Source organism: Scyliorhinus torazame, chromosome 3 (genome assembly GCF_047496885.1).
Source record: "Scyliorhinus torazame isolate Kashiwa2021f chromosome 3, sScyTor2.1, whole genome shotgun sequence".
Taxonomy (NCBI): domain Eukaryota; kingdom Metazoa; phylum Chordata; class Chondrichthyes; order Carcharhiniformes; family Scyliorhinidae; genus Scyliorhinus; species Scyliorhinus torazame.
Window position 1 is genome coordinate 310,994,834 of NC_092709.1, and position 19,681 is coordinate 311,014,514.

At 45.2% G+C, this 19,681-nt stretch overlaps 1 protein-coding gene across 1 annotated transcript in view; it reads right to left on the bottom strand.

Moving 5' to 3' along the window:
* maea (macrophage erythroblast attacher, E3 ubiquitin ligase) overlaps positions 1-19,681 on the bottom strand; it is a 234,885-nt gene that overhangs the window by 50,738 nt on the left and 164,466 nt on the right. Inside the window, exon 5 of the mRNA XM_072497540.1 lies at positions 3,860-3,936. Coding sequence (XP_072353641.1) covers positions 3,860-3,936 — 77 coding nt within the window. The remainder of the gene's footprint in view (positions 1-3,859; positions 3,937-19,681) is intronic.

Genomic DNA, 19,681 nt, shown 5'->3' on the forward strand with positions numbered 1-19,681 from the left:
ATAACAACCTCAGAGAAAAATACAGGTTCCACCATAGCAGTTCACCACATGATCCAGTAGAAAAGTGAAGCAGAGAAAGGTGAAAACCATCAAGACATTGATGAAAAACAACAATGACCTGGAATAGCCTTACACAAACATAGGGCTGGGCCAGTGACAACTGGTTTCTTGTCATCCGAATTATTGATGTGGCAGAAGATTGAAAACCCAACTTCCTTCATTCCAGCATCAATTCCAACCTAACATCACTTTGAGACCATTGAGCAAGGTGCCATGAGCAAAATCAAAAAGAAAAGCAGTGTAACTGGTATAACCACTGACAGAGCATGGACATTACCCACACTAGCACCAGGGCAAAAGATTTGGATCAGAGACCATAGGCACAAGGTACGGTCATACACCAAACCCAGCAGCCACGGTCACACCATATCTGAACAACGTGTGGGGTTCTACATAGGAATAGAAAGGCTTTGATGACTCTAAAACCCCTGGAAGCTTCAAGGAGCCAATCCTTACAATATCATTAGAAGATTGCTGACAGAACTCTACTGCAAACACGCCCACGCATGATATCCAAGTCCAGGAACTGGCCATACTCCAGCAATCCCAACCAAGAATACGCAAGACAACAACAGGGAGTGTTGGTAAACCACCAGGCAGGCTCAATTAGTGAGGTTATGATGTTCGAGGAAGATGGCAGGAATAGGTTAACAGAATAATTCAACAGTGTTGAGATTACACTTGGGGTAGATCGAGAGTAATACGTTGATGGCTATGTCAATGAGACCACGTTGTTATTAATGATGTGTAACATCATGGGTCAGAAGACCAAGAGGCTCCAAGGGGGCAAGACACAGAACAGCCAGAGTCCTAGAAACTATGTACTTAAAGGAAAATTTTGTAAATAGTGAAAATAGTTTTAAGAAAAAGTATATATTGATTATCATCAGTCCCTCATCGTGAGGTTGAACCTCCACAATATAAGCTGGTCTCTGCTTCTTCTCAGTAGTCCTGCATACTCTCTCTCATCAGGTAATTATCCAATTCAATTCCTTCTCATTCTTCCAAACTGTAGAATATAGTCCCGTTCTATTCCAGGAAAACCCTCATCTCAAATCAATCTTCCATTACACCCCGGCGGGCCCTGATCGCGGGCCAGGCCACCGTGGGGGCACCCCCCTGGGGCCAGATCGCCCCGCGCCCCCCCCCCAGGACCCCAGAGCCCACCCACGCTGCCTTGTCCCGCCGTTCGAAAGGTGGTTCAATCCACGCCGGCTGGCGTGGGTTGACAGCGGCAGGACTTCGGCCCATCGCTGACCGGAGAATCGCCAGGGGATTTCCACCGACCGGCGCGGCGAATTCGGGACACAGCGGGGGCGGGATTCACGCCGGCCCCCGGCGATTCTCCGACCCAGTGGGGGGGTCGGAGAATCGCGCCCAAGGTTCCAGTACAACCTCACCAATTTCATTGATCTCTTGGATTGTTACTTGAATTTGTGCTATCCAGTAAAAGGTTCAACTTGGAGTAAAACACATGCACTGTTGCACCTCAGAATTTTCTTCTGCCAACCTGGTGTGTCAACATTTCACCTGCAACGTAACTATGTTGCAGTGTAAGTTTACACCTGCAGGAGCTGAGCTGTTTCAGCAAGATTCTTTCATGTGATTGATGAACCAACTATAAAATTACTGTGGCTAGCTAAACTTCCATTGTAATTGATCCATTGGCTGCAAGAATTGTGCTGAAACAGCTCAACTATTGAAAAACTAATTATCATGCATTTTAACGTAGCAGGATTGTAGATGATACAGGTTAAGCAGTTGGTGAATGTTTTGCAGACCAGCAAAGAGTGGAATGTAACACTTATTGTCTCCTTTTACCTTCAAATGTTAATACATAAAACATTTACAACAGAATGTCCATATTTCTTAAGACTGACATGAGTCATTGAGGATAAACATGATTGTCCTCAGCACCTGAGACAACTCAGATATTTTGGTGTACTATGACTACTTAAAATAATACCCTACTCACAGTTGACCAGTGGCTATTACGTGCAACATCCTCATGTTGAATCATTAGCTCTGACGACAGAAATCACATGATCATCTTACTTCCAGGCAAAACCAAGGTCATAGAATAGGGATTTATTTTTTTTTAAAACACTAGCTTGTAGATAATGGGTAGCAAGAGTGGACTGGTCCTACAAGCTCATCTCAGAGCAGCAAAGGAATAATAAATCTCAGTTTATCAAGCAAATTATGACAGCAAAATAAAAGGCACATTAACAAAATGTTTATCAGGGTGCACATTGAATTCTGGAAAAGCTGCAAATCTATCTGCAAAGCCACAATATTTTTATGCAATCAAAACACTTGATTATTAACAAGACAGGCAATAATATTGCAGCACTTCACATCTGCTTATGCTGTGGGAGGAACCAAGGAAATAATACTGCCATTGATCCTAATTTTGGCTTGTGGAAAGAGGGAGGAAGACAAATACATTTTCCAGTACTGGGGTTGCAGGCATGGGGTAGTTTTAAATACAACACTGGAGCTTTTCAGAAGTGGACATGGAAAAGATATCTATTAAAACAAAATATGAAAAGCTTGGATATTCATGCAGAACCATGAGAGTGGTTCTATACTTAGAAATGAGGCATGAATAATAATCAAAATCAATAAGCCTGAAGAGTGCATGTATTTAAAAAAAATAATTGTCAGTAATATTTTATAAGTAATTTGTACCATAAATAAATGCACTACACAAAGTTTAAAATAAGTTTTCTCACTAACGGTTTCCAGTTCTGATGAAAGGGTATTGACTTAAAATATTATCTGTTTCTCTCTCTTCAGATCCTGCCAGAGCTGCTAGTTATTTCCAGCATTCTCTGTGTTTTTTTAATTTTAGATTTCCAGAATCTGTGTTTTCTACCTTCTCAGCAAACGTAGTGTTGCAGAAGCATTAATCATATGTGTAGGTGTATAAAATAACATTGGCCTCAACGTAGGGGTTCAGTTTCTGCAGAATGTGAGAAGGAAGCAATGCTAAACTGGTACGCATAACTAGAACAGCAATAAATGACAGATTTAGAGAACGAAGGTCAATGTGCGCTTGCAACAGAAATACATACGTATATGCGGTCACAGCGCCACAATTAAAACATGAAAATCAGGAATAAGCATAGATTATCCTTTTTTTAATATTAATTTAGAGTACCCAATTATTTTTTTTTCCCAAATTAAGGGGCAATTTAGTGTGGCCAATCCACCTAATCTGTACATATTTGGGTTGTGAGGGTAAAACCCACATAGACATGGGGAGAATGTGCAAACTCCACACAGACAGTGACCCGGGGCCGGGATCGAACCCAGGTCCTCAGCGCCGTAGGCAGCAGTGCTGACCACTGCGCCAGCATGCCGCCAAGCAGAGATACATCCTGAGGGTAAACCAAGTAATTATGATGGTGAGGGTGAAACTGGTATACATGAGAGCTAGAAGGCAAAGCAGTGAAGCGCTGCTCACTGGAGACACTAAAAAGAGGCTAAAAACATCAAAATAGGTAAAATGACTCTCACAAGAGCTATAAATTAAATTTAATATGTCAAAATGTAACAGATTGAAAATAATTCTTTCCAAAAATTTCAAAACATTCTCCCACTCAAGGCCAATAATGGCAGTTAATTACAGCAATGAATCATTATTAATTTTAAAATCCCAAATTAGCATCTATATACTGTTAGTGATAGGACTGTACCAACTAATTTAGAAGCAATAGAAATTTTATTTAAGACAACATACATATATACTTTGCACCTTCACATTTCAAGGGCAAATGGTAATTTTATAACGTACCTGACAGCTTCCAGTCTCTTGTTTTGTCGAATGAGTTCAATGAACTCCTGAATCCTCAGACTGAACTCCAGGCAGCTCTGTTAATACAAAAGAACGGATTTAACTGCAGGTCACATGATAAATCAGCACAAAATCTCTAAGCCGAAAAAGAAGCCAGTAAAACAAAGGCCAAAGCTTGCTCCAAGATTTTGGAGGCTAACAACTTTCGCATTTACTTCTGCACAGATGCAGTTAAAGGTACAAGTCGAGAAAGTTCCTTTCCTGGTGGGCTACTCCTTCATAAACTGCATTATAAATGTCATCTCACCATCTGATTCCTTTTCAAATGTACTTCCACTATTTAATAAAAGGGGAGAAAATATGGAGAACTATAGACCTGCTAGCCTGACATCAGTAATAGGGAAAATGGTAGGAACTATTATAAAGGATGTGATATGTTATAAAGGATGCGATAAGTAGATGTGTAGAAAATAATGGTAAAATTGGGCAGAGTCAACATGGATTTTTGAAAGACAATTGAGTTTGCGTAACCCAGTGGTGGGCAACCTTCAGCCTGCGGACGGCATGTGGCGCATCAGGTTCCTGGAATCGGCGCACGCGAGATTTTGTTGACCACTGCCCAAGCACATGGTTGCCACATACCATTGGTTTCCATCCTCGTAGACTCTTTTCCTACCGCTACGACTAAAATGATATGCAGATAAAGAAAGAGTACGTGAAGTGAGGTACATGCTGATTGCACACAACACTGACTGCGAGAGCGGTGCTCTCCCTCTGAATCAAATCAAAGTATAAATATGTATTTTGTTCTTACCATTAGACTTCATAATTCTATTAATATATAAATGATTAAGCATTTTCTATATCTCATTAAATAAATATTTGGCATGCCCAATTTCAATTACGGCCCACTCACCAGCAGAGAGTAGGAATAAATAAAGGAGTCATTCTATTGCTGGCAGCCTGTGGCTAGTTGGGTACAACAAGGATCAATACTTGGGTCTCCGATATTCACAATCTATATCAATGATTTGGGTATGGAGACGGGGCAGCACAATGGCACAGTGGCTAGCACTGCTGCCTAATAGCTCCAGGGTCCCAGGTTCAATTCCAGCCTCGGGTGACTGTCAATGTGGAGTTTGCACTTACTCCCAGTGTCTGTGTGAGTTTCCTGGTTCTCCGGTTTTGTCCCACAGTCCAAAGATGTACAGGTTAGGTGGATTGGCATTGCTAAATTGCCCCTTAGTGGCCAAATGGTTAGGTTGGGTTACGGGGATAGGGTGGAAGCGTGGGGTTAAGTAGGTGCTCTTTCCAAGGGCCAGTGCAAACTCAATGGGCCAAATGGCCTCCTTCTGCACTGTAAATTCTATGATATCTATGAGACCAAATGTAATATTTCTAGGTTTGCTGATGATACAAAACTGTGTGGAAATGAGTTCAGAGGAGGACGTAAAGAGGCTTTCGATGATTTAGGCAGGCTAATTGCATGGGAATGAACAGGGCAGATTAAATATGTGAAGTTATCCACTTTAAACAGGAATGACTTATTGAAGTGATTATGTCCAAAGGTGTCCTTTGCTCATGAATCACTGAAAGCTAACATGTAGGTGCAGCAAGTAATTAGGGAGGCAAATTGTATGCGGAGTCTCAGAGAATGAGAGGTGATCTCAAAAATTGTACAAAACCTCTTACAGGTCTTAACAGAGTAGATGGGGAAAGGATGTTTCCCCTGGCTTGGGGGTCTCGAACCAGGGGATACGTTCTCAGAATAAAGGGTTTGGTACACAGATGTGGAGGAATGTCTTCACACAGAAGCTGGTGAGTCTTTGAAATTCTCTAAACTAGAGTGCTGTGGAGACTCGGTCATTGAGTGCATTCAAGGCAGCAATAGATTTCCAGATATTGTAGACATCAAGGCATAAGGGAATAGTGTGGGAAAATGACATTGAGGTAGAAGATTAACCGTGATCTAGTTGAATGGCAATACATGCTTGAGGGGCCAAATGGCCTACCCCTGCCCCTATTTCCTACGTTCCAATGCTGATGTTGGATATGGACCAATTGCGCTAGTAAAAGGGCTTGCCCATTTAATTCTAAGCATTCTTATAATGGCATGGCAAATCTTAATTACAAACAACCTCTCAGGCACGGAAAAGTAATTTGTACAAACGTGGAGTCGATTTTCTTCACCTTTTAATTAATTGGAGATTTTTTGTGTGTGTCTGTGCTGCCCTGCTCTCTCTCCCCCAGCCCCCCCCCCCCCCCCCAATCTTCTCCCTCTTTATTTTGCTCTCTGCACCTCATTTGACATGAACATTTTTAACTGCCATTTCCTGATTCAACTGATTGGTGAAGGAGACACAATGGAGTGCTCTCTTACATGACCCGGGTGTCCTGTTGAGGGTATTGTGTCATTTGGACATCCTGCTGGCATCAACGTAATGTGCAAATTCCTATGGAAAGTTCATGTGCAAATTCAAGTATAACAAATAGCAGGTGCCATTCATTCGCCACTCAGAATAATTTGGCCCACGGCATCATCATTTGCTGAAGTGGATGACATTTCAGGTTAATTGTATGGAGCTCAAATCAACTGCCAACTTACACAGCCAGACCCATTTAAATGAAAACTTTTTTATTTCAAAATTTGTGTTTTTTCAATAAACAACGCATTGTTTCAGCAATGATATGAAAATAATGGCACTATTTGAAATGTGTATTATTGCTCCATGGCTTTGCATTTAAATGTCAGTAATTCGAACTGCTCACCATGATGATGATATTATCACATTTTAAACACTCCACTTAAATCCATGAAATTGAATATAGTGAAACTTCACATCTGGGAGGACATTTATGTTGATTTTTTAAAGGTTCCACCTTTGAATGGTGATAATTTAGTTGACTTATCAGTATGTTTCGACACAGATTTCCCAGAGATGACCACAGGGAGCTGTAATTCTATTTTCTATTTGGTGGTCGGGAAAGGTAAAAAAAAAAAAACTGGAAAATTAAAAACTGACATTATTACAGCATACCTTTAATGCAAAAATTACTTTTGAAACCTAGGCACTTTCTAAAATTAGAAAAATTGTAACATGTTCCAGAAAATAATATTTAATAAATGGTCACAGAACCACACCCAATATCGCATCAACTGCTGAACCGGTAGGTTGGGCTATTACGATTACGGCCCAGATCCCAACAGCGACTAGGGTACTGGACAGGAACCCCACTATTTTATTTTAATTTTCTAAGACTGTGAGGAAAGAACACCTCGTTCCAGGACTGATTTCACGCAAAATAGGGATATGATATAGTAAAACAAACTTTATTACCCAACACATTATTAATATATCTTTAACATCACAAGATAGCTTACAATTACCCCTTAACTGATGCTAAACAATACAGTGACACAATAACCCTTAACTGCTATCTTCATTTCCAAACAACAAAACGATTTCAGATCTCAATCCACTTTTCAATACAGTTAGCATTCAGGAATACGTGCTGTATAAAGAGGTCTTGAATACTCAAATTTGAGAAGGAGAGGTCTTTTGAGATTGCTAGACAAAAAAGTGGAAGTTTATCCAGTAGAGGCAGCGGAAGAAGTTTCTGGGAGAAGTCAACTCAGTCACCTCGACTGTACTGTGGGTAGCTGAAGAACTGCTGTCAAGGAGTGGTTATGCCGAAAACACTACTTTAGTGTTTCCCTCCCTCCCTCCTCCTCCAACAAAAAAAAGTCACTGTGAGGAGGACAAGCAAGGGTAAAGAAGGATATCACAGCCCGCAGGTAAGTGATTGGCTGGTGATTGGTAAGTAGTTTTTATTTTTATTTTCTATTCCCTTATTCTCTCTCGCGTTGATGTAAACTTGACTTAAGGATTAGGTCATGGCAGGAGATCCCAGACCCCGTGTCATGCTCCTCCTGTGCGATGTGGGAATTCAGGGACCCTTCTGGTGCCCCCGACTCCTTCACGTGCAGGAAGTGTGTGCAACTGCAGCTCTTGTCAGACCGCTTGGCAGCTCTGGAGCTGTAGGTGGATTCACTTCCGAGCATCCGTGATGCGGAGGAAATCATGGATTTCACGTTCAGTAAACTGGTCACACCACAGATAAAAATTACTGAGGCAGATAGGAAATGGGTGACCACAAGATAGAGGAAGAGGAGGAAGGCAGTGCAAGGGTCTCCTGCGGTAATCTCCCTCTAAAACAGATATACCATTTTAGATACTGTTGGGGGAGATGGCTCACCAGGGGGAAGGCGACAGAAGCCAGGTTCATGGCATCGTGGCTGGCTCTGTTGCACAGGAGAGCACAAAAGAATAGTGGCAAAGCTATAGTGATAGGGATTCAATTGTAAGGGGAATAGAGAGGTGTTTTTGGGGCCACAAACAAGTCTCCAGGATAGTGTGTTGCCTCCCTGGTACAAGGGTCAAACATGTCTCAGAGGGGCTGCAGGGCATTCTGGAGGGGGAGGGTGAACAGTCAGCTGTCGTGGTGCATACAGGCACCAATGATATAGGTAAAAACGGGATGAGGTCCTACAAGCTGAATGTAGAGAGTTAGGAGTTAAACTAAAAAGTAGGACCTCAAAAGGTAATAATCTCAGGATTACATGTCTTGAGGGATGGTGCAAGAGGGAGGGATTAAAATTCCTAAGACATTGGACCGATTCTGGGGGAGGTGCGAACAGTACAAATGGGGCAGTCTGCACCTGGGCAGGACCAGAACTAATGTCCTCGGGGAAGTGTTTGCTAGTGCTGTTGGGGAGAGTTTAAACTAATATGGCAGGATGCATGAAGTTGGAGGGATGCAAGGTGGGGACAGAAACAAAAGGCAGTAAAGGGAAAAGTGGAACGCAGAGAAACCAAAGACAGGCCACATTACATCATAATTCTAAAATGGTAATAAATGTCAAAACAACAAGCCTGAAGGCGGTGTCTCAATGCAAGGAGCATTTGAAATAAGGTTGATGAATTAACTGCGCTGACAATCATTAATAGATATAATGTAATTGGGATCATGGAGACCTGGTTCCAGTGGGACCAAGGATGGTAACTCAACATCCAGGGGTGTTCAATATTCAGGAAAGATAGAAGGAAAGGGAGGTGGGGTAGCATTGCTGGTTAAAGAGATTAACGCAATAGGAAGGAAGGATATTAGCCTGGCCGATGTGGAATTCGTATGGGTGAAGCTGCGAAACACCAAATGGCAAAAAACATTAGTGGGAGTTGTGTACAGATCACCAAGTAGTTGTGAGGTTGGGGATGGCATCAAACAGGAAATTAGAGATGCGTGCAATAAGGGTCAGCAGTTATTATGGGTGACTTCAATCTACATATTGATTGGGCTAATCAAACTGGTAGCAATGTGATGGAGGAGGATTTCCTGGAATGTATAAGGGATGGTTTTCTTGACCAATATGTCAAGGAACCAACTAGAGAGCAGGCCATCCTAGACTGGGTACTGTGCAATGAGAGAAGATTAATTAGCCATGTTGTGATGTGAGATCCTTTTGGGAAGAGTGCCCATAATACGATAGAATTCTTCATTAAGGTGGAGAGAGACACAATTAAGTTGAGACTAGGGTCATGAACTTAAAGAAAGCTAACTTTGATGGTATGGGACGTGCATTAGCCAGGATAATTTGGCAAAGGATACTTAAGGGGTTGACGGTGGATAGGCAATAGCAGACATTTAAAGAATACATGGATGAACTTCAACAACTGTACATCCCTGTCTGGTGCACGAATAAGACAGGGAAGGTGGCTCAACCATGGCTAATAAGGGAAATCAGGGATAGTGTTAAAGCCAGAGGAGGCATATAAATGGGCCAGAAAAAGCAGCAAGCCTGAGGATTGGGAGAAATTTAAAATTCAGCAGAGGAGGACAAAGGGTTTAATTCGGAAGGGGGAGATAGAATATAAGAGTAAGCTTGCAGAAAGCAAAAACGGATTGCAAAAGCTTTTATAAATGCATGAAGAGAAAAAGGCTAGTGAAGACAAATGTAGGTCTCTTACAGTTAGAATCAGGTGAATCCATAATGGGCAACAAAGCGATGGCAGACCAGTTGAACAATTACTTTAGATCGGTCTTCACCAAGGAGGACACAAATAACCTTCCAGAAATATTAGGGGACAGAGGCCTAGCATGAAAGAGGAACTGAAGGAATTCCTTATTTGTCAGGAAATTGTATTGGGGAAATCGATGGGATTAAAACCTGATAAGTCCCCAATGCCTGATGCTCTGCATCCCAGAGTACTTAAGAAAGTGGCCCTAGAAACAGTGGATGCATTGGTGATCATTTTCCAGCATTCTATAGACTCTGGAAGCATTCCAATGGATTGGAGGGTAGCTAATGTGTGCCCACATTTTAAAAAAAGGAGGGAGAGAGGAAATGAGGAATTATGGACTGGTTAGCCTGACATCGGTGGTCTCATAGATGTTGTTTACAGCATCGAAACAGGCCCTTCGGCCCAGCTGGTGGGGGAAATGCTGCAGTCAATTATTAAGGATGAAATAATTGAGCATTTGGAAAGTGGGGTCCAAGTCAGCATGGGTTCACTGAAGGGAAATCATGCTTGACAAATCTTCCGCAATTTTTTGAAGATGTGACCAATAGAGTGGACAAGGATGAACAAGTGGATGTTGTGGATCTGGACTTTCAAAAGGCTTTTGACAAGGTCCCACACAAGAGATAAGTAATCAAAATTAAAGCTCATGGTATTGGTGGTAATGTATTGATGTGGATAGAGAACTGGTTGGCAGACAGGAAGCAGAGAGTGGGAATAAATGGGTTATTTTCCAAGTGGCAGGCAGTGACTAGAGAGGTACGCAGGTTTCAGTGCTGGGAGCCCAGCTGTTCACAATATACATTAATGGTTTGGACAAAGGATTTGCATGCAATATCTCCAAATTTGCAGATGACACTAAGCTGGCAGTGTGCGCTATGAGGAGGATGCAAAGAGGCTGCAGGGTGACTTGGAAAGACTGGCTGAGTGGGTAAATACAAAATAAAGTGGTAAATGTGAGGTTATCTATTTTGGTGGTAAAAACAGGAAGGCAGATTATCTGGATGGTGGCAGTTTAGGTAAATGGGAAGTGCAACGAGACCTGCGTGTCATGGTGGAACAGTCGCTGAAGGTTGGCATGCAGGTACAGCAGGCGGTCAGGAAAGCTAATTGCATGCTGGCCTTCATAGCAAGAGGATTTGAGTATAGGAGTAGGGATGTCTTGCTGCAGTTATACAGGGCCTTGGTGAGGCCACACCTTGAGTATTGGGTGCAGTTTTGGGCTCTTAGTTTGAGGAAGGACATTCTTGCTATTGAGGGTGTCCAGTGAAGGTTCACCAGACTAATCCCCGGGATGGCAGGACTGACATGTGAAGAAAGACTGGATCGACTGAGCTTGTACTCACTTGAGTTCAGAAGAATGAGAGGGGATCTCATAGAAACATAAAACCTTGATGGAACCAGACAGGCTAGATTCGGTAAGAATGTTCCCGATGTTGGGAACGTCCAGAACTAGGGGTCACAGCCGAAGAATAAGGAGGAAGCCATTCAGGACTGAGATGAGGAAGAACTTCTTCTCAGAGTTGTGAACTTGTGAAATTTTCTATCACAGAAAGCTGTTGGGGCCCGATCATTGGATATATTCAAGAGGGAGCTGGACGTGGCCCTTGCGGCTAAAGGGATCAAGGGGTATGGAGACAAAGCGGGAGTGGGATACTGAATTTGCATCATCAGCCATGATCATATTGAATGGTGGTGCAGGATCGAAGGGCCGAATGGCCTTCTCCTGCACCTATTTTCTATGTTTCTATCACAGGGCTGACGAGGCCAAAGCTAGATGCAAGTGGATGGGATAAAGGTGACAGATACTTTCTCATTAGCACTGACCAATTCAGAGCATGGCTCATTTCTATTTCTTGAGCATGTTCACTGCTGATTTATTTCCATACTAACCTAGGGATGGAGTACTGTATTGGTCCTGAATTTTAGGTGGAAAGAATAGTTCTCGATCAAACTGGAATCCAGGATTTCTTTCTATCTTAATAAAAATCAAGCTACAGCTCACTTCTCTTCAAAGTTAAATACCGGTGTGCATTTAAAAGTTGAACAATGGATAATAACAAACCAGTCTTGTATTAATCTGCCACTAGAAATAAACCACAGACTTCCGGGTGCGGCGATGACTAGCTAAGTCGCACGTTTCGGCAGCTCCCGGTGGAACGGACTTTTGGGCTCTTAATAGGAGCCCCAACAGCAATTTTAACGGCTAAAAACACTGTGCGGTAAACCAGAAGGGAATTCCCCCTGGACACAGATGGAAAAAGGAGAGGAAAGTGGCCGGATTGCAGAGGATCCTCTAGAGCAGCTGCAAGGAAAGCAAACACAAAGCAAGATGGCGTCGGACGGTGGCCGTCTAGTATGGGGCCCTGACCAACAAGAGTTCCTGCGGCGCTGTGTGGAAGAACTTAAAAAGGAGATGAAGAAGGAGCTGCTGGCCCCAATATTACAGGCGATTGAAGGGCTAAAGGAGGAACAAAAGACCCAGGAGCAGGAGCTTCGGGTCGTGAAGGCAAAGGCCGCTGAAAATGAAGATGAAATACAGGGCCTGGTGGCGAAGACAGAGATGCACGAGGCACAACACAAAAGGTGTGTGGAAAGGCTGGAGGTGTTGGAGAATAATGCGAGGAGGAAGAATTTAAGGATTCTTGGTCTTCCCGAAGGTGTGGAGGGGGCGGACGTCGGGGCATATGTGAGCACGATGCTTCACTCGTTAATGGGATCGGAGGCCCCGACGGGCCCATTGGAGGTGGAGGGAGCTTATCGAGTTATGACGCGAAGACCGAAGGCTGGAGAAATACCTCGAGCCATAGTGGTAAGATTTCTCCGATATAATGACAGAGAGATGGTCCTCAGATGGGCGAAGAAAACTCGGAACAGTAGGTGGGAGAACGCGGTGATCCGCGTATATCAAGATTGGAGTGCGGAGGTGGCAAGGAGGGCGAGTTTTAATCGGGCCAAGGCGGTGCTTCACAAAAGGAAGGTCAAATTTGGAATGCTGCAACCGGCAAGACTGTGGGTCACACACACCAAGGGAAGCACCACTACTTTGGGACGGCAGAAGAGGCGTGGACATTTATTGTGGGGGAACAGCTGGAATAGAAGGGCCAGAAAAAGAACGTTTGGGACAAAGTGGTGGAGTGATTACGTGGGGTGAAGGGGGGGAAAAAGGGGGAAGGGATGATCTCTCAAGTTGTTAATCTTGCGACCCTGTAACTTTTCTCTCTTCCCCATGTCGTGGGGGAGGGGGGAGGATGAGGAATTGTGGGCGCCGGCCATTAGGGGTGGGGCCAAGTGGGAAACGCGGGCTTTGTTCCCACGCTATGGTAATCATGGCGGGAACAGGGAAGCAGGAAGGAGGGGGCCTCGCACAGTGGGGGCTGAGGTCACGGGGGGAAGCAGAGGTCAGCCAGAGTTTGCTGACTTCTGGGAGCAACATGGGGGGTGCAATTACGCTAGAAAAGGATCTAGCGGGGGGGGGGTAACTGGGTTGCTGCTGCTGGGGAGAAGGGGGAGCGGTGGTCGAGGCGGGAGGGTGCCGTCGGGGGGAGATACGGCTACGTGGGAACCGGGTGAGGAGCTGGATTAAAAAAGGGGATGGCTAGTCGACAAGGGGGGGGGGGGTAAAGAGCTGATCACGTGGAACGTGAGAGGGCTGAACGGGCCGATTAAAAGGGCACGGGTACTCGCACACCTAAAGAAATTAAAGGCGGATGTGGTTATGTTGCAGGAGACACATTTGAAACTGATAGACCAGGTCAGACTACGCAAAGGATGGGTGGGGCAGGTGTTTCATTCGGGGCTAGACGCAAAAAACAGGGGGGTGGCCATACTCGTGGGGAAGCGGGTACTGTTTGAGGCAAAGACCATAGTGGCGGATAGTGGGGGTAGATAAGTGATGGTGAGTGGCAGATTGCAAGGAGAGGCGGTGGTTCTAGTGAACGTATATGCCCCGAACTGGGATGATGCCAATTTTATGAGGCGTATGTTGGGACGTATCCCAGACCTAGAGGCGGGAAAGTTGGTAACGGGGGGAGACTTTAATACGGTGCTAGATCCAGGGCTGGGCAGATCGAGGTCCAGGACCGGGAGGAGGCCGGCTGCAGCTAGGGTGCTCAAGGACTTTATGGAGCAGATGGGAGGAGTAGACCCCTGGAGATTTAGCAGGCCTAGGAGTAAGGAGTTCTCGTTTTTCTCCTATGTCCATAAAGTATATTCACGGATAGACTTTTTTGTTTTGGGAAGAGCGCTGATCCCGAAGGTGACAGGGACGGAGTACACGGCTATAGCTATCTCGGACCACGCTCCACATTGGGTGGACCTGGAGATAGGGGAGGAAAAAGAACAGCACCCGCCCTGGAGAATGGACATGGGACTATTGGCAGATGAGGGGGTATGTTTAAGGGTGAGGGGGTGTATTGAAAGGTACTTGGAGCTTAATGACAATGGGGAGGTTCAGGTGGGAGTGGTCTGGGAGGCGTTGAAGGCAGTGGTTAGAGGGGAGCTGATATCTATTAGGGCACATAAAGGAAAGCAGGAGAGTAGGGAAAGGGAGCGGTTGTTGAAAGAACTTCTGAGGGTGGACAGACAATATGCGGAGGCACCGGAGGAGGGACTGTACAGGGAAAGGCAAAGGCTACATGTAGAATTTGACTTGTTGACTACGGGTAATGCAGAGGCACAATGGAGGAAGGCACAGGTGTACAGTATGAATATGGGGAGAAGGCGAGCCGGTTGCTGGCCCACCAACTGAGGAAGAGGGGAGCAGCGAGGGAGATAGGGGGGGTGAGAGACGAGGAGGGAGAGATGGAGCGGGGAGCGGAGAGAGTGAATGGGGTGTTCATTGTATTCTACGAAAGATTATATAAAGCTCAGCCCCCGGAAGGGAAGGAGAGAATGATGTGCTTTCTGGATCAGCTGGAATTCCCTAAGGTGGAGGAGCAGGAGAGGGCGGGACTGGGAGCACAGATTGAGATGGAGGAGGTAGTGAAAGGGATTAGGAGCATGCAGGCAGGGAAGGCCCCGGGACCAGACGGATTCCCGGTGGAATTTTATAGGAAGTATATGGACTTGCTGGCCCCGCTTCTGACGAGAACCTTTAATGAGGCTAGGGAAAGGGGGCAGTTGCCCCCGACTATGTCAGAGGCAAAGATATCGCTCCTCCTAAAGAAGGAAAAAGACCCGCTGCAATGCGGGTCCTATAGGCCCATTTCTCTTTTAAATGTGGATGCTAAGATTCTGGCCAAGGTAATGGCGACGAGGATAGAGGACTGTGTCCCCGGGGTGGTTCATGAGGACCAAACTGGGTTTGTGAAGGGGAGACAGCTGAACACGAACATACGAAGGTTGCTAGGGGTAATGATGATGCCCCCGCCAGAGGGGGAAGCGGAGATAGTGGTGGCGATGGATGCCGAGAAAGCATTTGATAGAGTGGAGTGGGATTATCTGTGGGAAGTGCTGAGGAGATTTGGCTTCGGAGATGGATATATCGGATGGGTACAGTTGCTGTATAGAGCACCGATGGCAAGTGTGGTTACGAATGGATGGGGGTCTGATTATTTCCGGCTTTACAGAGGGACGAGGCAGGGGTGTCCCCTGTCTCCGTTATTGTTTGCACTGGCGATTGAGCCCCTGGCCATGGCACTGAGGGGTTCCAGGAAGTGGAGGGGAGTGTTTAGGGGAGGAGAAGAACACCGGGTATCTCTGTATGCGGATGATTTGTTGTTGTATGTGGCGGACCCGGTGGAGGGGATGCCAGAGATAATGTGGATACTTGGAGAGTTTGGCGATTTTTCGGGGTACAAATTGAACATGGGGAAAAGTGAGTTGTTTGTGGTGCATCCGGGGGAGCAGAGCAGGAAAATAGAGGATTTACCGCTGAGGAAGGTAACAAGAGACTTCCGATACTTGGGGATTCAGGTAGCCAAGAATTGGGGAACCTTGCACTGGCTTAATTTAACACGATTGGTGGAACAGATGGAGGAGGACTTCAAGAGATGGGACATGGTGTCCCTGTCACTGGCGGGTAGGGTGCAGGCGGTTAAAATGGTGGTTCTCCCGAGATTCTTCTTTGTGTTTCAGTGCCTTCCGGTGATGGTCACGAAGGCTTTTTTTAAGAGAATTGAGAAAAGCATTATGAGTTTTGTGTGGGCCGGGAAGACCCCGAGAGTGAGGAGGGGGTTCTTGCAGCGTAGTAGGGATAGGGGGGGGGGGGTTGGCACTACCGAGCCTAAATGATTATTACCGGGCCGCCAATATTTCAATGGTATATAAGTGGATGGGAGAAGGGGAGGGAGCGGCATGGAAGAGATTGGAGAGGGCGTCCTGCAAGGGGACCAGCTTACAAGCAATGGTGACGGCACCGTTGCCGTTCTCACCGAAGAAATATACTACAAGCCCGGTGGTGGTGGCAACATTAAAAATTTGGGGGCAGTGGAGACGGCATGGGGGAAGGACGGGAGCCTCGGGTCCCCGATAAGAAATAACCATAGGTTTGTTCCGGGGAGAATGGATGGGGGATTTGGAGCATGGCAAAAAGCTGGGGTAGTACAATTGAGAGATCTGTTCGTAGATGGGACGTTTGCGAGTCTGGGAGCGCTGGGAAAAATATGGGTTGCCCCAAGGGAATGCATTTCGGTATATGCAACTGAGGGCTTTTGTGAGGCAACAGGTGAGGGAATTCCCGCAGCTCCCGACGCAGGAGGTGCAGGATAGAGTGATCTCAGAGACATGGGTGGGGGATGGTAGGGTGTCGGACATATACAGGGAAATGAGGGACGAGGGGGGGGGATCATGGTAGATGAGCTGAAAGGGAAATGGGAAGAAGAGCTGGGGGAGGAGATTGAGGAGGGGCTGTGGGCTGATGCCCTACCTAGGGTAAACTCGTCGTCCTCGTGTGCCAGGCAATTCAACCTTGATACAATTCAAGGTTCTACACAGGGCGCATATGACTGGAGCACGGCTCAGTAAATTTTTCGGGGTAGAGGATAGGTGTGGGAGATGCTCGAGAAGCCCAGCGAATCACACCCACATGTTCTGGTCATGTCCGGCATTACAGGGGTTCTGGGTGGGGGTGGCGAAGGTGCTTTCGAAGGTGGTGGGGGTCCGGGTCGAGCCAGGCTGGGGGTTGGCTATATTCAGGGTTGCAGAAGAGCCGGGAGTGCAGGAGGCGAGAGAGGCTGATGTTTTGGCCTTTGCGTCCCTAGTAGCCCGGCGCAGGATATTGCTTATGTGGAAGGAAGCCAAACCCCCGGGCGTGGAGACCTGGATAAACGACATGGCAGGGTTTATAAAGTTAGAACGGATCAAGTTCGTATTAAGGGGTTCGGCTCAAGGGTTCACCAGGCGGTGGCAACCGTTCATCAACTACCTCACAGAACGATAGAGGGAATGAAAAAGAAGGAAAACAACAGCAGCAACCCGGGGGGGGGGGGGGGGGGGGGGGGAGAGGAGGAGGATCCGGGCGGGCTCTTAGGGATGTCATTGTACATGTATAGACATTTGTTATAGGTAATGTATATTGGACTGTTGGATTGTATCTTTGGAGAGTAACTTAGTTTTGTTTTTGTTTCTGTTTATATATTATTTATTTACTTGTTTAAAACTGGCCACTGTTATTTATATCGCTTTATTGTTGTTTAAAAGAAAAACTATGTACTGTTATGTTTGGCCAAAAAATCTTGAATAAAATATATTTAAAAAAAAAAAGAAATAAACCACATCATCAAAGAATCAAACTGCACAGGAGAAGGCCAATTGGCCCATCATGTCGCTGCCAGTTGTTTGAAATAGCAACACAATTACTCTCACACCTCCTGATCTTTTCCCTATAGCCTGCAAAGTTCCTCTTTTCAAGAACAGTACATGTCCAACTCTCTTTTGATAGTTCTTTCAAAATTGAATTTGGATTCACCAATTTTTCCACATAACGCACTCCAGATCACAATATGCACCGTAAAAAACTAATTTCCTTCTTGGGTTTTGTGCCGATTATCTTAAGTCTGAGTTCTTCAGTTATTATACCATCTGCCACTGTAAACAATGCTCCATATGGACTTAATCAAGCCGGGAACAATTCTGCTCTAAAGAGGAGCAATCCCAGCCTCTCTAGTCTCTCCACATAACTGGAATCTCTCATCTCGGTTACAATTCTGATAAATTTTCCCTCTCATCCTTTTAGTCATCAGTTCACACTTATTTAAATCTCACCAGCCACATGCTTGCCATTTACCTTTGTCCTTGAAGTTCGTACTATCCTTTACTGTGCTTACATGTAATCAGAGGGTTAGATAGGGTGGACAGCGAGAGCCTTCTCCCGCGGATGGAAATGGCTAGCACGAGGGGACATAGCCTTAAACTGAGGGGTAATAGATATAGGACAGAGGTCAGAGGTAGGTTCTTTACGCAAAGAGTAGTGAGGCCGTGGAATGCCCTACCTGCTGCAGTAGTGAACTCGCCAACATTGAGGGCATTTAAAAGTTTATTGGATAAACATATGGATGATAATGGTATAGTGTAGGTTAGATGGCTTTTGTTTCGGTGCAACATCGTGGGCCGAAGGGCCTGTACTGCGCTGTATTGTTCTATGTTCTATGTTCTATGTCAAAGCCTTCTTCCACCTGCAAAGTTTGAAAAGAACTCCACTGCACCTATATAAAGTCATTGATCTAAATATTTTTTTTTAAAAGTAAAGCGATCTCAATAACAGCTCCTGACGGACTTTGTGCAAATCCTTTTAAAAATGCATGGAAATTCAAAATTGATGCTGGCTGGTCATTGAAACCTAGTTCACCAGAGTTGGACTAACCAGAATAGACTGCACCCAAAGTACTTGTAATTTCATCAAAGATAGGTAACTCTATATGCAAAATCTCTTACAGTGCGATTGAAAGAACAAAATAAATAATTAGCAGTCCTAAAGAAATAAAATATAACGCTTGGTTTACTTTTTTTTAAAAAATAGTCTTGCTAACTGTGGCGCAACTTTCAGTGATTGATGCATTTTACTCGAAATCCTTTGGTTCCCATAACATAGTTAGACTTGCACTTTGCAAGTAATGTCACATCCCTATTATTCCTATCAAAACACACTACCTCACATTTATCTGTGTTGAACTTAATTTGCCAATTACGCAAATGTCTGAATTTTCTGCTGTGGGCGGCACAGTAGCACAGTGGTTAGCACAGCGGCTTCACAGATCCAGGATCCCAGGTTCGATTCCGGCTTGGGTCACTGTTTGTGCGGAGTCTGCACATTCTCTGTCTGCGTCAGTTTCCTCCGGGTGCCCGGTTTCCTCTCACTGTCCAAAGATGTGCCGGTAAGGTGGATTGGCCATGCTAAATTGCCCTTAGGTTGGGTTTGGTTACTGGCTTACAGGGATAGGGTGGAGATGTTGGCTTAAGTAGAGTGCTCTTTCCAAGAGCCGGTGCAGACTCGATGGGCCAAATGGCCTTCTTCTGCACTGTAAATTCTATGATTCTATGAAATTTGCTGCAGTCCTCCTCAACACTATATTTTTTGAAAATAATTTTCATTCAAATTTTCACAAAATAACAACCAAATACAGAAAGGAAACAACCCCCCCCCCCCCCCCCCCACATACATAAATAATAAATTAACAGCCATCATCAACACAAAAGCAAATATACACGCCCACTCAAGAAAAATGAACCAACCCCCCCCCCCCCCCGGTATACTGTAGCCACCTGGGTTGGCCAACTCCCGATGTAAAATGGAGAACAGCAAAGG